Here is a 21205-nt window from a genome sequence, read left to right on the forward strand (position 1 = left end):
AGGGACATAGCAAATAAAGTGCATGTCGTTATCGTTCAATGTGAACAAGTAAACGAAATGTAACTAAAAGAATGATTGCCCATTTTAAATTTATGATTTATAATACACAGACAGCTAGATTACTATATTGATATGACGCATTTGTCAAAATTTGTGAATCTTCATAGCGAAAACTTTTCCAGTGTAAACTCGGTCTAAAATCCACATTAGACTCCTAATCATGAAGTACGTTCCTGATCTAATTCAGAAAACGTCCGTTAAGAATACGATCTGTCGGTTCATGAGACAAAGCTTTGCAAGTTGTTCTTCTTCGTTGAGGTCAATAATTTCGAGGTCCATTATAAAAAATATAAATGCGACTATATAAACTCTTAGGTTACTATGTCTTAAAAAAATCGCTAAGATACGTCATGCGAACTTTTCAAGACCCCATAATTAAGCGAAATTTTGAAAAGTTACACACATTAAACTATGTTTTATATTTACACTAGGTATTTTGTTATTGTGAATAAATATCACAAATCCGTAATATTTTTCAGTATTTACAACGATTTTGCGATACTCTTCGCAAATGAAACTTATAACTTATAACCTTATATTTTTTTGTTGCTTATAACTCATAATAAAATTAACGTTATGTTCATATAAACATACCATTGGAAAAGGACCTAAAACGCACAACCCTGACCCCCATAAACAATTTAATTCTCAAATGATAAAAATGTAAAACCAAATTTCTTAAAGTATCTGCAACAAGCAATTGTTTTAACACTTTAAACGACTACAACTGATTACTGCAATGCTGTGGAAATACATCATTTACAACGACCGAGTCCATTTTGTAGTAGTGGCGGTATTTGAGGAAACGCTAAATGAATTTCACGACTTCAGTCTGTTGTAGTGGTGTCTACGGGTCCATCTTTCTTCTCGGGAAGAGGTGAAGAAGCGGCATAGAATTTCATGCTGCATCGTTTGGCAGATGTAATTTGACAGATTTGTTTGGGCATATCAGGCATCAAAGTTTAAAGTAAATTGATACACACATTGCTTTAATTCAGTAAAGCCAATCTCTTGTTCTTCATCAAATATCTAAAAAATTAATAAAATATTAATTACTTCCTACAAAGTGATTGAAATATGACATAATTATAAAACACGGTAATGTTGGTGCAGAGAGTTGGTGGAGACTTTAGCATCAAATTTCCGCACATATCAAGGTTTTCATGTCGATGTTATGAGCCTTTATAGTGCTCTTCCTCGATTTTTGTAGACTTTTATTGCTTTAATTCCATAGAGTATTCTTGGTCTGTGTGCTGCCATATTAAAAATGTATGCAAAATGTAAATGTTTTGATGTTAAGTCTTTTATTATTTCTTCCTCTAGATTTGTTTATTTGTTTATGTGGCCAGCTGACTTTTATATGTTTATAATAATATAATTGAGTTGATTCAGGTCGCTAACTTTCACTGTTATGAAATAGCACTTTTTTTCTGCTTCATCAGGCTTGTTGGGATTCTGAAGTTTAGCACTCGTATCACCTTTTCGACGGTCGTCTGATATTTCGACTTTTGGCCTATTTCGGCCAACACTCGTCATCTATCCTGTCCAGGTAGTTTTTCCAACATCTGCGCCTCGCCCGCACATTTCTATCTGATCTCTCGAGTTTACTCGTTTAATCGTCCCTAGCGTTTCCATTTCGGTGACTCTTAACATGCTCTTGGTGTTGACATACTCGCCCTACTTTCCGATGCATAAGTCACTACCGGCCTTACTGCTGTTTTGTAGATGCAGACTTTGCTCTTCTTGGACATGTATTTATACCTCCATACGATGTCTCTTAAATATCCAGATCTCAAAGGCTCCGGAATGCCTTTGTTGATTTTTGCCCTAACTTGTTGCTACAAATTCCTCACAGTTCTGAAAAGACTAATTTGCTAAGTAAATAAGGTCTTTAGAAGAAATATTGATGTGAAGAAATTATATATTGAAACTCATTGACCTATGCTATATAGGGGTGTTATAAGATCTTTCACCACACTGTATTTTTGAGAGATAAACATTACAATTTAATAGCGAAATGATAAATTAATTAATTAAATGTTTAAAACGTTAATATTAGTTTTAACTTAAAATTTATGTATATCGTTAGGATGACAACGAAATTTATTTCAACTTATTTTTTTACTATTAAAGTAATTAACTTATGATGATTCATACGTTAATACTTGAAAATCTTTTACAATTACTTCACTTCCATCTACGTTTGTCCAAATATATAAACCAGGATTATTATGACCATATTTATAAACAGTTGAAACTTTCCATTCGTTTTCATGGAAAACTTTTCCTACATATCTAATTCCACTTGGATGTTCGCCGGCTGCAACGATTTTATTTAAAAAATCTCCTTGTACAGCAACATTATTAATGTATTTCCAACGTAAACGTTCCGGTTCAGATGTACATAAAATCTTAATAAATAATAATAATAATTTTAAACAATTTTATATAATTAATTAATAATTACCATAATGTCTTTATTAAAGACTCTTTTCTTATTTAAAACATCTGTTGTAGCTGATTTGGATGTCGAATTAAATGTAGCTGGATAATAACTAACTACTTTGTTATCTAGATATAAAACATAATTAATTATTATGTAATTTATATTTAAAAAATTATTTTACCATAACAAACACCAACTCGACCTACCAAAACTTCACAGTTGTCATCTTCTGTTGAAACAGCGTCGTTTGGTATACAATCTTCGTAAATTCTCCAATAATATGGTTCTAACATGGTAGGGATTTTATAATTAATTAACTTAAAATCAATAAAACTTACTAGTAACACAAGATGAATTAATTGTAGTTGCTAATAAAAGAAAAATGAATATATTGAACATGTTTACTTCTTCAAACGAACGTCTTTCGTTCACTAACCGCTTAATTTAAAATAAAGTTTAAGAATTAAATTTAAACGTATACAAGGTCACCCACTACATCGCGTTTATGGTTATACCTGTTTTAACGATTATACCAAAGAACTTGTTTATTTCAATTCGAAAAATCGAAAATTTAAAACAAAACCTTTGACCAAAGATAACCTTTTCTTCAGAGAATCATGTTATTTATAACGTTCTAAAAATGTTCTTTATAAAATTATTATTTATTTCAATACAATATCTAATTAACTTATTGCAACATTTTTGATAAATAGTTTGAGGGACAAGTATGCTTGAAACTGTTGCATCATAATCATTCTCATCTTCATTCTCTTTGCTAGTTCGTTGAGTTATTGTAATCGATAAGTAGAATGAGAAAACAACAATGGTAGCTTGTCTCATCGTGTTGCTGAAATCAATATTATGGACTTCGCAATAGCTGTGTCGAGTTCTTATATCTTCTTATTATATCTTCCGGGAGAATAACGTTCGTAGATCTATTCAAATATTACAAGATGTAGACAACGATAACTGTTTTGTTGAATGTATTTTCAAAATAAATGCAATACAATTAATCTAAAATAACAAATGCTGCATTCTTTGTAAACGTATTCACAGGTTATTCTTTTGAAAAGAAAATCATTCGCACAGAGTAACCTCGTTTCAGGGTGTTATATATATAGAAAAAATAAATAAATAGAAGTATAATATCTACTACAAGAGATATAGCTAGAATCTACATACTACAATCAATTAAAGAGACATTATCCGAGGCGCTTCAAGCTGGACCTTTACAGAAATAGAAGTCGAGGTCATTTCCAGCCGAGGCGCTACAATCTAAAATTACAACCTAAAATTAGTCGCGGAAATTGGTTATAAATTTTGTTCTCAAGATCAGAAATTAACTGTCAATACAGAGACTTACTAAATAAACGTTTTAAGACATTACATTTTTTAAACTACGCGTAGAACCGATTTCTGAATTGGAAGATTTTGGTTCTGCGACTGCTAACTGAATCTGATGTCACTTTTGTGTTCCTTTATGTGACATTCGGAGTTCCGTCCAGTTTACTCTACATAATATTTTCCACACATGCACCACCAGACTGTAGACTCTGACACTTTTAACGGAGAAAATTCGTCCTTTGCCATCAGCAATACGTTCCTTAATTTAATAACTCTCCCATGTCTCATCACGATGTCGTCCTTTCTTAGTTCATCCCGTTACACCTGAAGCAATACGAAGTCAGATGATTAGCAGTCTTTCCTTTGTACGGAGATGCAGAGAGAACAACATCTTGGATACAATACGTGGATGATACTTTTGTCATTAGGAAACATGGTTATGTACTTGCTTGTAGATTTTGTATGTCATTCAAACAGCCAGCATGCAATGATAAAGTTCACCATAAAGGAAGAAATGGGCAACCAGCTATTACCATTGTTCGATTTATTACCAAAGTAATAAGAAATATATAAAATAAAATCAGTAAATGATTTATTACATCATCAGTAAGCGATTCATTTCGAACAGATATAAATTTATTACACTTGTAACGAAGCTATTGTATTATTATCATCACATGGTGACCATTCAAACATTAATACTTGAAAATCTGGTGCAATCACCAGTTTACCATCAACGTTCGACCATATATATAAACCAGGCCTGTTATGAGCGTACACAGTTGAAATTTTCCATTCGTTTTCGTGAAAAACTTTTCCGATATACGTAATTCCAGTTGTTTCTTTACCCACTGGAACTAGTTTGTTTAATATATCACGATCATGTAGGGCAACACTATTAATGTACTTCCAACGTAAACGTTTCGGTTCAGATGTACATAAAATCTAAATAAATAATCAAAATATTTTAAACAATTTTATATAATTAATCAATAATTACCATAATATTATTATAAAAAACTCTTTTCATCTCATGTATAAATGTTACTGCAATTTTATTTGTAGAATTAAAGGTAGCTGGATAGTAAGTAACACTCATTTGATCTAGAAATAAAAAATTATTACTATATAATATATATTGAAAATATTTATTTTACTATCACAAACAGGAATTCGACCAACGAAAATTTCAGATTTATCATCTTCCGTTGAAAGAGCATCGTGTGGTGTAAATTCTTCGTAAACTCTCCAATAATACGGTTCTAAGATGAAATAGTCTGTAATTAATTGTTTAATTAATTTTATTAATTAACTTACTGTTTTCACAAAATGAATTAACTGTAGTTATAATTAAAAGAAGAATTAGTTTAAAAAACATATTTAATTTTTAAAATAAAGACTCTTTTTATATATTAACTGAAATAAGTCAATATATTTCAGTTAATATATAGGTACCAAGAAAATGTGATTATTTCAAGATAAAAAATGTCAAGTTTAAAACAAAACCTTTGACCGAAGATAACCTAAAGTTGCGTGATAGTATTTAAATTTTTAGCTCCATTTTCTTCGGTTTGTACCTAATGGAATACAAGACAGGAAATGATTGCGAAATAGGTGCAATGCACCTCCGAATTGAGGACATTCAATAAAAATGTTGAACTTGCAAATTGGTTTATGTTTAATTCGAATAATATTAAGTTTTAAAATTTTAGTCTAGTATATGTAATCGTAGAGTAAGTATGAATAAATAGAACGTTCAAATAATCTTTCAATTCTAACACCATCTAATATTCAATTTATTGAGATATCTAACGAACAATGTCAAGAATCTTTTGAAACCTTAAAAAACGTTTTGGTTAGCCCACCTATTTTGCAATATCCTAATTTTAATCCGTCAAACGAATTTACATTAACAACAGATGCATCTGGTTATGCGATTGGTGTATCAAATGCAGATAATAAACCACTAGCATACGCCAGTAGAGCATTAAACAAGTCAGAGATCAATTATGCAACAATAGAAAAAGAACTTTTAGCTGTTGTTTGGGCTGTAAAACACTTTCGACCATATTTATATGGGAAAAAATTTAAAATTTATACTGACCATAGACCCTTGACATATCTTTTTGGAATGAGTAACCTGTCTTCACGGTTGATAAACTTTAGACTCGTATTAGAGGAATTCGATTTCTCAGTACATTACGTTAAAGGTAAAGACAATTCAACAGCTGATGTTTTATCAAGAATTGTTGATAATTCCAACGATTTTAAAACCATGTCGGAGAATATTTTTGTAGTTACAATATCGAAACAAAAACTAAAACAAAATTCTGCAGTGGATGAAGGTGTAAATGACGAAACTGATGAAGGAATTGGCCACCTCGGAATCGTTGAGTTATTGAAACCTCCACCAAATTCAATAGAATTACGGCAATGTAACAATAAACGCTCAATGGAAGAAGAGAAGGTAATTTATAATAAAAAACTTAAGATAATTTTTATTAAATCGAGTTCTCGATCAATTCTTGCCTTCGAAGCGGTGTTGAGAGACTTGAGTCACACGTGTGAAATAAATAATATTGCGCAAATATTTATATTCAAATCTCGAGATAATGCTGAATTGATTAAGCGATTGTCGAAAAGTGTTACTTTACTAAAAGAATTAAAATTACAAATAAACGTAATCAGTAAAGCAACTTATATCGATTGTAAGCAAACACGTCAATTGTCAATTTTCATATTCTTCCGACTGGAGGACATGCGGGTATAAATCATATGTATACTAACATTAAACGGTATTATTTATGGGAAAATCTAAAAGTTGATATAACAAAATTCGTAAAAAAGTGCGAAGAATGCCAACGTTATAAACATTCGATACCACATAAAGAACCGGTAACAATAACAACAACAGCTTCATATGCGTTTGAAAAACTTTATTTAGATTTGGTAGGTCCGTTAAATCAGGGTGATGATGATAACCGGTATATATTAACAATTTAATACGAACTTACTAAATTCGTAGAAGGATACCCTCTTAAAAACAAAGAATCCGAAACTGTGGCGAGATCATTCGTAAACAACTTTATATTAAGATACGGGATCCCAAATGAGATTGCTACAGATAAGGGAACTGAGTTTTTAAGTCAGGTGTTCAAAGAAACAGCGAAATTGTTACTTCTTTGTCGTGTTGCTGAATTTATATAGCATTCTTTGGATCTTCGTTCAGAGATTAAGACAGACCCTTCCACCACATATCGTTTCTTTAGATATTTCGTCAATCACTAAATTGAATAGTGCTGAGCTGACGCTATCTTCCTACTTCACTCTAGTTGCAATTGAACCCCCAGTACTCACCTCACTTGCAAGTGAGGTTTGACTGTTTCATCGTCGTGGACTTCAAGTCTTCCAGCATACAATCCCATCTATGGTTTGTTTTCTTAATTGTGTCCTATTTCTCGCTGGCCCGTCACTAGCTAATCCAATCCCTTCCGACACTATGCTATGGGTTCTATGAGAAGGTTTTTGTTTTACCACAAGCAGACTGCTAAACACACTTGGTGTTTTATCGATAGCGCATTATAGAGTATATTTATTTGTAACTCTATATTAATTAATCGTATAATAAAATATTAGAAATTAAAATGGAGTGTTTGATAGACTGTTTTATGTGTGTCTATCCGTTTATTTATTATTTTATAACTATATCAAAATCGCCATGGGAAAATACATTATGTTGATATAACAACCCATGGTGACATAACATGATGTTTCTATATAAAAATAATAAGAGTGCGTGATGCGCTACAATTATTCCCCCCTTCAATAAAATATTAAAAATTTAAATTAATGACAATGTTTCAGACATAGAAATAAAAAGAACGAAGAAGAAAAGGAAATCCATGGAGGGTGGTAACAATTGTCTTTAGTCTGCACAAGAAAGACATTATATTCATTGAAATAATAAGTATTTTATTAAATTATAAAAAGGAAAATTTTACTTTTTTAGGATTTTCTTTAACAGTATTAATATCATGCAAGGGTTCATTCAACAAGAATGCTGGTTGTAAATGATCAATATGTATTGAAGTGTGGCGATTATTCTTTAGAATAACAAAGTATTTATCCATTCTCTTAATAACTTTGAAAGGACCTTCAAATCTGGATGATAAAGAATTTTTTATTCCTTGAATTTTTACAAAAACAAAATTTGATTTAAACAATTCTTTGTGTATGAAAGGTTTTAATTTTGAATGAAAATTAGTCTGAGTTGGTCTCAAGTTTGCAAAAGATTCACGCAGGCTAATAAGAAGTTGATCTGTGTCTATGGAAGAGTTTGACTTAAGAAAGAATTCGCCTGGAAGACGAAGCGGTTGTCCAAACACAAGTTCAGCAGAAGAACATCCCAGATCTTCTTTTAAAGAAGATCTGAGTCCTAATAAAATTATTGGAAGATCGTGAAACCACCTGTTGCTACTACCACGTGCAACAATGAAATTTTTGAGTGTACGATGAAATCTCTCCAAAATTCCATTGCTTTGCGGATGATAAGCAGAAGTACTAATTTGTGTAGCACCAATTAACATGGCAAATTTTGAAAAAAGTTGAGATTCAAATTGTCGCCCTTTGTCATGAGTAATTGTGTGCGGAATACCAAATCGTGAAAAGTAATTTTGAAAAAGTGTATTTGCTATGGTGCTTGCTGAAGTGTCTATAACCGGAAAAGTTTCTGGCCATCGAGTAAAACGTTCAATAACTGTTAAAATATATGAATAACCAGAAGAAGGAGTAAGAGGTCCAACAAGATCTATATATATGTTGAAATCTTCCTTGTGGAACATTTATATGCTCTATAGGAGATTTTGTATATTTATTAATTTTAGTTTTTTGACATGGTATACATGATCTAGTCCAAAGATAAATGTCTTTACTCATGTGAGGCCAAAAGAAACGCATCTTTAATAAATGACGAGTTGCACGTATACCAAGATGTGAAACATTGTGAAATTTTTGGAAAATTTGTTTGCGAAATTTTTCGGGAATATAAATTTTAGGAATGGATGTTGAGACATCACACCAAAGAGTTATATCAGGAAAAACTGATTTTTCTTTTATAAAACGCAGATTTCTTTTGGTCGTAGATTTCTTTATTCCGTATTTCTGGTAAATTTCTTCTTGTCGTTTTTATTCCATGTGTATATTTCGTCTTCTTCTAATTCGTCTTCGATTGGTGTTTATTATAGATTTATTATACGGTTATTATTATATATTTTCTTTTTTAAAAATAGTCGGGGTTACCAATTATAGAGTATATTTATTTGTAACTCTATATTAATTAATCGTATAATAAAATATTAGAAATTAAAATGGAGTATTTGATAGACTGTTTTATGTGTGTCTATCCGTTTATTTATTATTTTATAACTATAACAAAATCGCCATGGGAAAATACATTATGTTGATATAACAACCCATGGTGATATAACATAATGTATCTATATAAAAATAATAAGAGTGCGTGATGCGCTACACGCATCTTACCACGTTGCCATCTGCTAACTCAGCAATTAGTTCAATACAAGGTGGAAATTTACAGTGAAAGATAGTCCTGACCGTCCAACTTTAATTTGTGACGTTCATTCGCACAAAAACAAACTAACAAGTTGTAATATGCCGTACAACTCGAAGTGAGCATCTTGCAAGACGTTTAGTTAAATTCCTTTCAGCTGTCTTACCTAGAACAGAAAGCAAGCTGATAGGGCGGTTACTTTCAGGTTACCAGCATTTTGTAAGACACTCTTTTTATAATCCGACTGATTCATTTCATCACTTGCTCCACACTGATCCATCACCTATTTGATATCTGTTTAACTTTGAAATACAACTTTTTGCTTGCTTGAAATGAATGAATGAAGTGAGTTGAGGGAAGAGGAGATGGATATGGGAGGTGGTGGCAGCGAGAAGACGTAGGGTGACAGGGAGAGACTGGTTAAAGGCATAAGAATTATATAAGTTATAAGTATTGCGGTGTAAATTGTAACCTTCTGGGAAACAATAAATTATTATTAATTATTACGTTAAAGGGTAAATGTATAGCATTAAAGTTCTATAATTTTAAACTAGTTGATTTATTCATCACTTCATTGTCTATACAATAACCCATGATATTAAAAAAGATTAAATATTTTAATTAGCTTCATTGAATTAAAAACCCAAAGGAGGAAAATTTAATAATTGAATTAATTTTACAGTTAGCAACAATAAAACAATATTGATGTTGTAATACGAATGTTCTGAATTGATTTTATTTTAAGATCCATTAGGATATTTCTCGACTGCCTAAAGGAAAAAGATTATAATATTTTCATAGAACGTAATCAGTTAGTTGTGACATTTACAATGATTATAATAAGCGCAAACGCGACAGGTGACAAGTCGTTATGTTGCTTTATTTTGCTAATCTCTCCGTTGTACCAAATACATAATCACATCTAAGTATCTTGGCAAACGACGATGAGGTAATTATTGCGTTTGAAATTAAGTGTCTTGGTTTTGTGTGTAACCACATTTATCTTTTTAGTCTTATAATGTTTAGCATGAAAATTTATAATTTTCTTTGTATTAAAAAATTCTTAATAGTTCACATTAATTTAATTAGCACATTAACAACATGGATAATAACTAAGGACTTTTAATTGGTTCGAACTTAATTGCTATCTTAAGAATGTTGTAAGCGATTAAATTGTTGTAAATTAATCATTTTATATCGAACAAAACGTACTAATGTAACAGTTCTTAAGCGCTTTTTTCGTTTCAATTTTCAAAATAATCTGCTTATAATAAATTATAACTTAACGAATCTTAATTCATCCTAATTGTCTATAAATTAAAATTAATTCTTAATTAATTGCAACTTTCATATTTACTCATTTGTAAATGAGCAATCGATTAGGTGCCTGGATTGCTTAAGAAAATTAAAAAAAAAATATTTTGCATGGTAATACCCTGATAAAGTATTTCTTACCAAGATTTGCATAGGAAGAATGTTATAAAAAGGAAGGGAAAGGTAAACATTTTTCAATTAAAAAGTTTCATCTGTATGTATATATGGTTCGTATCCGGTTTGGCGAGGACGAATTTCGATCGCACGCAGCCCGCCGTCCGGACAATTATAAATAATAACGGTAAATTCACGTGTCTTTCGTATTAATTAAATTGACGGCGAACGCCGTACCGAAAGAAGCCGTCGTCTTTCGAACGAATCCGGCGACGCAAACGGAAACGAGAAAGATTTCCAGATTAATCATCGATCGCGGCGACCTGGAACAAAACATCAATCACCGACGCGAAAGTAAGTTTCTTCGTAACGCGAAAGGTAACTTACAGTTTAAATTCTTCAGAAATTATTAACATACAGAGTGTTTTTGTAAATCTGTACATAATTTTAAGAAAATATAAATGGTTTAAAAACTTAAAAATAAATGGTTTAAAAACTTAAAAATAAATGGTTTAAAAATTATTAGGTATACTTTAATACAATAGAATTCATTTTCATTTCTCTAGTTTCAGACAACAAACATGAATAATGTTCGTAGACGTTAGAAAGTATCCTGGTACTGAATAACCGAACAGTATGAAAAAACATATAAAGTCCATAGATCCTACTTGCTTCTTCCTAGTTTATGCTCCTTTTGAGGAGAATGCTTAATTTAAAGAATCACATCATAAGTTGTGTATAGTCATCTTCGGCTAGATTGTAACTTACGAGAATGAGGTGATCGTTATCAATCGGACAATCAAACAACGTACTACTAATTCTCAACGGAGATGATGAATCAGCAACCGAATAACCTGGTAGTACGTATGAACATATGTAAATGGCTTTACCAATTTTGAGAGCATCTATTGTGCTGTCTAGTTCATACTTCTTTCAAACGCTACCGGATATGGAATAAACGGTGTTTTTATTCGACTTCTCCAAAATGAATTATAACGAGATGGTAAAGACACTTAAGGCGAAGGCTACTACACACCCAGATGGTAATCGTGCCTTCATAGTCAAAGATTGTATCCTGTATTTTTACGTCCACTACGATATTAACCCCAATTTTATTAAATAATGGTTAAGATACTGGACGCTTTACTGTTTAATATATTTGCTAATGACTTACCCACTTCAATAAGATATCACTATTGTAGGCGGATGATTTAAAAGCCTCTCTCTAGTTGAATTATGATTATGACAATTTGCTGATGTTATTTCTTTAATAAATTCGTCTTAAATATGCAGGAGGTTTTGTCAAAGTTTATAATTCTTTGAAGAATAATTGAAGACTATTAAAATCACGAAATATTACGTAATGAGTTGATAAAGTTGACATTTAATTTAAATGAAGTTAAGATTTATTGACAAGTAGTATCATAAATTCCATTTTATTTCTTCGAGCTTCTTCGAGATCATCAACTTAACCGCTTGGTGATGAGTTGACTAACTCTATTAGCTGCATATTTTAGTATATGTTTGTGGAATCGAACCAACACGTCATCAATATTTTTTAGTATGTTTTGCATAAATAGTGTAATCAGATGTAACAACACATCTATGGGGAAGATCGTGAAATTTTGTGTATATAAATAGTAAATAGGATGCTTTCACTCTCTCCGACAACGTCCTATTCAGACGACGACATTAATAGTTGTAATTACTTAATGGCGACGCTAATTTTTCATTTTTATATTTGTTTTAAAAGTTTTATTGAACTTTTGAACTTATTGAAGCGAAATCGTGTCTCTGGGACAAACTAACTGAGAGACATAAAGAGGATCCATATTACCAATTTATCAAGTTATAAATAATTGGGAACCAGTGGTTTTTCTCAACAACATTCGAATTGATTCTTTCGTTTTAGAGAATAAATAAGAAAAACGAATAATTAAATTAGATTGGGTCAAATAACAAGTGGGACATTCATTAATATCAGCGTTCAAGAATATTTTGCAACATGATAGTGCTTCTACACATGCTACAATATAGCGTGGTCACTTCGCTATTCAAATTTAATTAGTTCATAGAGTGTAACATTTATAGCAATGATTGAATTCAAAAAAATCTTATCCCCAAACTTTTATGATTTGAAGAAACGGCGTTTATCATACAACATATTAAATAAATTTGTTACAAAATGCTTTTTATCTCACTCCTATATCTCAATTATTTCTCGAGATACAGTTTGTTAATATTAATATCGTTCATACCAATATGTAGCAATCAGAATTTAATTTAAAAAGTCATTACCACGAAGTTTCAGAATTTGGAGAAGTAATCTTCAATACGATAAATATTAATTAAATTTGCGAAAAAATGTTGGTTATTTTACGCGGATGTCTGAAATAGTTACTGAGATATAGTGCCATAAAGAATGATGTATTTTAGTGTAACATTTATGGTTATTAAATAAAATAACAATGTCTTCTGTTTGTACTTTTATTAAAAAATGGATTATTTGTTTTTAATTCTACCGGTTTCGGTTCAATAGTAGAACCATCCTCAGGACCCTCGAATTTCGTCAGTTTATTTTTATCTCTTGCGATAGTTAACATGTTAAAAATTTTTCTTCAAATCACAAGAACTTGTGTTTTTTACTTGTAGCGTATTAGCTGTTAAGTTCAAAGTTAGTGTGACAAGAATATGTGTGCACGTGTTTTTCATTCTTGTTTGAGGCAGCTAATACCCTACAAGTAAAAAACACAAGTTCTTGTGAATTGAAGAAAAATTTTTAACATGTTAACTATCGCAAGAGATTTCAAAATAAACTGACGAAATTCGAGGGTCCTGAGGATGGTTCTACTATTGAACCGAATCCGGTAGAATTAAAAACAAATAATCCATTTTTTAATAAAAGTACAAACAGAAGACATTGTTATTTTATTTAATACTTTAAAATGGAAAGAAATAACGAATACAACAATTTATGGTTATGATTGAATGCAAAATTGACTCATTCGTGCTATAACACATACATATAATAATTTCATAGGTTCCTACAATTTGCTTAGGTTTCTTTTTTCTACATTTAAAGCAGATTTTATTCGAGCGTGTCGGATATTTTGGATGTCATAGGATTGTGGTCATGGATTAGGCAGCAATAACACCACTTACTCTTCAGTCGTCGCTTAATACTGATGCTTACCCTTTCCATTTTATTGCATTTCTTAGTTGTTGAGGATTTTTTTCCGCCAACTTAATCTTTGTATTATCATCTTGTGCAGGAAGTACCACTTTAATCTCTTAATTGCTGTTATTATTTCCTCGACCGTCATTATTCAGTCAAGATCTAGTATTTCTAAGGATGTCCTAGGACAGTTTCTAAACTGATGTAGAAACTTTGTGTGGAGATTCCAGAATATTGCTTACAGTATGGCATCTATCCAGCATTATTCCAGCCATTTCGTTAATGTCTGGAGTGATGCGATTATAATTTCAAACATGATACAATGTTTTCTCTTAACACATTTTCTTATAGTTTGGACCGTACGACTACACAAAGTTCAACCGATTTTGTTTGCTTTAGACGTCGTCGTTGTAATATAAAATATTCTGATTTGAATATTAAGACATTTTCTTGAAATTTCTAGTACTACCACTGTTGTTACAGACTTCGTCTTGCTATGTAGTTTATCCTGTCTGTATAAATCCACTCATTTCTTTGTAGTTTGTGAATCATTGTAGTTAATGAAATAACCTACATTATTTTGAGTTATTTTTATGCACATTCTTCAAAACAATTTCTAAAGTAGAGGAAAAAGCTAATCAAATCTAAATCTTAATAGTATTCTAACAACTTTTATTTGTTATTAACTCTTTAAAAATCAACTATCGTTTTATTTTAATTATAGATCATCAAAAATTATAAACTATTCGTGTAGAAATTGTTCTAAAAAACCTTATAAAGAAGGTTAAGAATTTCGAATACTAAACCCTGACACAAATTAAAAAAAACTATTCGTGTTGCACTTTTAGTGACAAAGTATTTTAGCAACGATATGGTATGCTGAGTATCAAATGCCACGGTGTTGTGTAACGAAAACCCCGCGAGCCGTAAAGCTGTAACAGAAAACCCGTACAAAGGAGCTTGAGATCACGTATAGAAATCGAAAAAAGAAACAAGATTTGCCGTTTAAATGTAACATTGTACGATGGACGTGAATTTACGTTCGCTGAAATTACACGACAAGTTAATTACATTTTAACGGTTTTCTTTCTAATTAGAGTATACGTTTTAGCTGATAATAATTATTCATTATGGTCAGTTACGGTTTTACGAACGTATATAGAAAAAACGATGTATTGTTGGAAATTATACGGTTAATAAATGAGTTAACTAATTGAATTTCCGTTAACGCCGGTAAAGACTAAAATTAATTTTATTTATATCGGTAAGAATGTTATATGTGTGAAAATAGTAATTGTTGCCTTTCTAATTTTTTTTCTTAAAGATTTATTACCCTAACAGGAAACATAAATTAGCATGGAACATATGGATTTCAAAGAAAATATTAAAGAAACAAGTTTTAATAGAACGAATAAATAAATCAAATTTTAGAATATTAAATTAATTAGGTAACAATTTTGTAACTGGAAATTAAAACTTGAAGAATATTCGAAAATATTTTGGATTAAACAAAAATTAAAGTGAAAGAATTAAAACCGAAATGTCAGAAATCTATAAAATTTGTAATTTCAAAGCTCTAAAACTGAAAATGAAAAATTATTAAAATCCAGAACAAATAACATAAATAACTTCCACGACACAATTTATTTTAATTATTTATTAACAAAAAAAAAAGTAGTAAAAATATTTCATTAATGATCATGATTAAAGTTTAGATTGGTTACACGAGTTTCAGATTCCAATTGAAAATTATTACAAAGTGACCTTTTCAAAACACAAATATCTAGATCGTCGGAAAATGTAATGCACGGTATCGGAATAACTCATAGATAACTTAGGGCAATTCCAATTTTGCGCTTATAACCGTATAATTAACTGTTTCCCAATCGCCACATGTCCACCACCTCCTTTGCGAAAACGATTTCGACACCTTTTTCTTCCTCGCCAAACCTTAGCAGTTCGCGTTTTAACGCGGCAACCAAAGAAAAGATAAGCCGACACGGCTCACTCAAGTCAATCGACCTGCCGTTCACTGAAAAAAAAAACACCTCACCTTATGAGTTTATGATCCGAACCGTTTCAGAATAACGACCTCGTAAATGCCGTACGATCACCTGGATACGATTATATTCGCGAAATCATAAAGTTGAAAAATGTTGACCTGAAATGTATCATGAAAACGGATTTAAAAGCGGCATGAGTCGGATGAAAACATTTGTGGTTGTAATAAAAGTTTTTATGAGACGGTAAACGAAACTATAACAATCAAAAGGACGAAGTTTATATCGGTTAGGTTATTAACACACGCATTTAAATTATTTAAAAGAAAATGTTTTTCTCAAAAAATAACTGTAAATGAAATTAATATAATTAAAATACTCGTTTAAACGTTTTGGCAAACCCATCTACGTTCCTAAGACCCCCTTCACTTTTACACGTGAACCTGCAAGTATGTTTGTAATTTACAAATGGGAAAATTGAACTAAAACAGACTTGGCCCACATTGCTGAGAATGGTTAAACACTTAATTAAACCGATTTCATGTCATTTATGTTCGGGAATAGCAACGCAATTCATTAAATGGTTATTTTCAGGTTTACATAAGGTGTAAAAACAGCGTTTTGCACCTTACCATAACTTGTTTATTAATTTCGAGAAGGCGTGCTATAAAAAATAATAAAAAATGAAGGAAGCGATTGTAAGAGCGGTTGTTGAAAATTGGTTGAAGGCTACAAAAGGAAAATGATTACAGTATGAGTGAAACAATGAGCTCATATAATATTTATTTCTTCTTTGATATTGTACTGACAGGAGTAAATTTAATATCGTATTGTGTTCGTATTGTATTCATGAAGTATTCTTTTAAGTTAAGATTGTGAAGGATTTATATGTATTATAATAATAGTCATAGAAATATTATTATTATATTTTTTTAGACTTTTAAAAAACGTTGTATAAATTCAACTTCATGTCGCAATATAAAGAACTTTAAGGTCGAAATATTTAATTTTTTATTTTATACATTATCAGATTTTCTTGATATTTACAATTGTTAGTGTTTTTAGTTCATAATCTCAGGGGTTTTCTAATTTGATCTCGCATTTTCTCTTTTTTCTAGTGGCAAGATAAGGATTTCCAATTATAAGCTTTCTCTGAAACTTAACGCAATTCCATAAATTTAACACTTCTCTAAACCTATAAGTTCTTACACTTAAATTTTTTTCTTGAATTGTTTAAGAGAATTACCAATTGTTCAATTCAATTTTCGAGAACTGTTGATTTTTATCTAATTCTTTATGTATATTGAATAGAAAATTAATAAAAATAATCGTGTGGTAGTTAAAATCCTGGCATATGAAGGGTTAAAGTTTATATTTTCTATACATAGTACGTCGGTGTTAATGTGTTATTCACCATATTCGAAGTATCAAATCAAAATGACCAGTAGACTATTATGTTTAAACCACTCTCGTATATGCAATAGTAGTATTAGAGACTTCTCTCTGTCACGACTATCAAGAATATGGTTAAACTTGTCATCTTCGTAACGGGAGTTCATTACGCGTTAATTAACAAAGAATTTTCATCTGTAATGCCATAATCGGAGTAATTCAAAGTTGTTCTATATCTTCGATCAGCTTGGAAAACCTGGCTTAAAAAATTGTTTCCTTCACATCTTCAGCCGCGTACTAAAAAATTGCATTATTTATCTGACACTAACCTAAACTAATACAATACAAATTAATTATTTAAATCGAAGCAACTTATAATTTCCTTCATTGTCTATCACACAGTATTCAATTTCATGATATAATCTGCACTGTGAAAGATTAAATTGTTGAACTGTTTGTTTCAAACGTTTAGACACATTCAAATGTAATTTCATTGCGGTTGTAATATCAGCGTGACTTTGTCACCGCATTATTGAATGAGTTTGTGAAACAAATTCTATAATGCAAATAATGAGTTGGTAAACCATAGATCTTAAATTACTTTTATATTCTACCAAAAGCTTTTTCAATAATTCACCGCACTTTCGTAGTAAATCGTAAAGAAATCGTAAATCGTATTTGCTGGTGGGGTGTCTAATTGACCTATACCAGGATAGTAAACGTTCATTTCTTTTTCATTCTCAAAAATTCATCTTCTTCTTCTTCGAAATTTTAATCTTCTTCCTGGTCCTTTTCTACCATACGTCTTTCCTTGGAATATATGGAATATATTATATTGAAATATAATATGTCCAAGATATTCCAGTTTTCTTCTCTTGATGATATTTATCACTTTTAAATCCTTCCCCATTCGCTTCATCACTGTCTTGTTAATTACTGTATCCACTCATGAGATCCTCAGCACAAGCTAGAGTCACATTTCGAAAGCTTCAAGTCTTATTTGTGTTGCCTCGGTTAGTGTCCGCGATTCCACTCCATAGAAAAGTAGTGAGAAAGCATCTGGGAAGCCTGATTTTGATGTCGATGCCGAGGTTGTGACTTTTGAACAGTTTAGCCATCAGTTTGAAGATGGCTCTTACCAATCCTCATTAATCACGGTCCCCAGGTACTTAAGCGAACTGTGACATCCTCTCTATTGGTGTTTTGTTAACAACAAAATCGTACCTTCCAACTGTCTCCTTACTGATTACCATGAACTTCTTACTAATATTAATCTCCAAATCGTATTGGCTAGTGACGTCGCATATTGTTCTACCGCTCTCCATTCAGTAGAATTTCCATATTTGTGTCCTTCAAGGCTTCCTTGAATGTTTTTTCTGAGTAGAGATTGAATAAAGGTGGAGAATGAATGTAGCCCTTCCTGACGCCTCGGAGAATTTTGATTGTGCTGTTTTTTTCTGCATTAATCGTAGTGGTAGTTGACTGGTTCCAGTAGAGATTTCGTATGATCCTAAGATCCTTGTCGTCCATCCCCGTGTTATCCAAAACCTCTGGCAATTTTTCGTATCGTACTTTGTAGAACGCCTTCTTACAGTCACTACATATCTTAGCTCCCTGTTTCTTTGGCAGCAGTATGAACACAAATGTGAGTCATTCATTTGGGATGTTTCCCTTTTTGTAGATTCCGTCTTATCCTGGAACTTTTACCATTTCTTAAAATATGAATTGCCAGTTTTACTTTATTCATCATGATGCTATGTCCATGATGTGATTCAGTCTGAACGGATGATGGAACTGCTTTTACGTCAAAAAAAGTTATTCTGTGTAGCTTTTTCAAGTCTCCTTTATATCATCCCTATCCATAATCAGGTGTTCCGTATTATTTACAAGTTTTCTCACAGTTCTCTTCCTGAACCTTTCCGAAACCACTCTTACCTCCGTATGCACATTAACCACCTCAAATTTGTCTTACAAAACCTCGATTTCATGGCATTTATGATTTAGCTGGATTGTTATTTTACTTCCTTCGCCCTTCCATTATCTTTGAGGTATTTTTCTTTGATATACATTACTGATTTGGTAATTGTATTTATTTGATCTTCTGTACCATTAATTTCTTCCTCAATCTGTATGCACTTAGCATTTATGTCATTCCCCACTTGGGAGTTTACAGCTTAGTTCCTATGCTTTATAAGATTATGCTTTGATCGTTTTGTTTTTTGTATGGTCTTGTATTTTGTTCTATATTCTCCTATAAGTCTATACAATCTCCACAATCTTACAAATAGATAGCACCCGGGTTATGTTTTTACACTTGTGAAGCTGTAAATATTTGAAAAGAAAACATTGATAATTCTTTCCACGTTAATTTAGAATTATCAACAACATATTCATTTATTCATTTCCACATTTCTTAAACATATATTTATTAAAATTTCATAAAATACATAATAAAGTAACAAACCTAAAAGTGTTTGCGGTTCACTTGATCTTTTGATGGAAGGAATGAAAACCGGACGAAACCATGTCCGGAGTCGTGAAAAGAATTGAAGAGAAGAACTTTCTCCTCCGGCCTTATTGCTAACCATCAACGCTTTGGACAATCTGTCAGATGTGAGCTAATGTTTGAAGTCACTTATAATTTAATTGATACGGAGACTGCTTTTTAAGGTTATAAACGCAATTCATTAATTTGGCGTTTATGGTAGGCGAGACAATTTGAGGTTTTTTACTTTTTCTTATAAAATCGTTTAACTTTTTACTTTCACTATATTTATCGTTTTTGGATAATCAGTTGTTATTTTTTTATAGATGTTGCTACTAATTTATATCTATTCTTGTGGGTATTGAAATTTATAAATAAGGAAGTCGAACCGATTTGAACATAATAAAAGAGTTAATTATTTTTTTAAATGTGGAAGTTTCTTCTATATCACGTTTATTCCTACTTTAACATTCTTTATAAGATAATGTCTTCATTACTATTCATAAAACGTACGAGATAGTGTTCATATACCAAAACAGAACATAAAGCACAGACTATTAACACAGTAATTGATGGCCGAAAGGCGAATATTTCATTTATTGCCCCATTCAGACTCTTTTTTTGTTAATTACTGGGCACTGAATACGGTTCAATGTTACTATTAACCTAGAATTTATAACAATAAACGAATTCTATTAAAGACTACGGGGGCTCTTTCACGCCCATTTACTATTATATTTTTCTTGACCTTCAACGTGCGCTTTAAGTGGTAATTAGCACCGTTTTTAAACAGGCACGATTTACACGTTTGTCACCAAAGCAATTTTTATCACCTCATTTTCATAAACAATAGAGCTAATTTTTTAAACTCTTTACTGCAAGGCAGTTGATATTTTACAAGGTTTTGGGAATGGCAATGGAATAAGTTTTTTCTGTCCTCAATTTCTTATTATCAACTCTAACACTTGAAACATTATAAATGTTATATCCTATTAAATGATTATCTACAGTTGATTATTTTGAACAAGTTATTGTGGAATAACGAAAGGTTCTTGTGCAACTGTTATCTAAGGTATGCATTAAATAGATGGAATTTTCGTTTGTTACGAAAATGCTCTGGTTTGATCGGAGAACGATCGAATAATAAGCAAAAATAAAATACAACGGACGAGAAAGTCATCGTAAATTGCCTATCCAATCATCAGATTTACGTAAGGTAAAGCAAATTCGGATAATTATCGTGTTAGTATTGTTTGGAAAGGTGAATGGTTTTGAGTAAATCGACTTGTTTTGTTATGCTTATTTA

At 31.3% G+C, this 21205-nt stretch overlaps 2 protein-coding genes across 2 annotated transcripts; both read right to left on the reverse strand.

The window, feature by feature from the left end:
- Positions 1–1963: 1963 nt before the first annotated feature.
- Positions 1964–3053, reverse strand: LOC111420521 (uncharacterized). Its single transcript, XM_023053536.2, has 4 exons — positions 2845–3053; positions 2688–2792; positions 2528–2631; positions 1964–2471 (listed from the first exon to the last, which is right to left on the reverse strand). Exons 1-4 carry the CDS (start codon positions 2903–2905, stop codon positions 2202–2204), a joined length of 540 nt encoding a protein of 179 aa, XP_022909304.2. The 5' UTR covers positions 2906–3053; the 3' UTR covers positions 1964–2201.
- Positions 3054–4420: 1367 nt separating this feature from the next.
- Positions 4421–5302, reverse strand: LOC111420526 (uncharacterized). The gene is made up of 4 exons (XM_023053542.2): positions 5168–5302; positions 5008–5112; positions 4851–4954; positions 4421–4795 (listed from the first exon to the last, which is right to left on the reverse strand). Exons 1-4 carry the CDS (start codon positions 5226–5228, stop codon positions 4490–4492), a joined length of 576 nt encoding a protein of 191 aa, XP_022909310.2. The 5' UTR covers positions 5229–5302; the 3' UTR covers positions 4421–4489.
- Between the last annotated feature and the right edge of the window lie 15903 nt (positions 5303–21205).

The sequence above is a fragment of the Onthophagus taurus genome, chromosome 1 (genome assembly GCF_036711975.1).
Source record: "Onthophagus taurus isolate NC chromosome 1, IU_Otau_3.0, whole genome shotgun sequence".
Classification (NCBI taxonomy): Eukaryota; Metazoa; Arthropoda; class Insecta; order Coleoptera; family Scarabaeidae; genus Onthophagus; species Onthophagus taurus.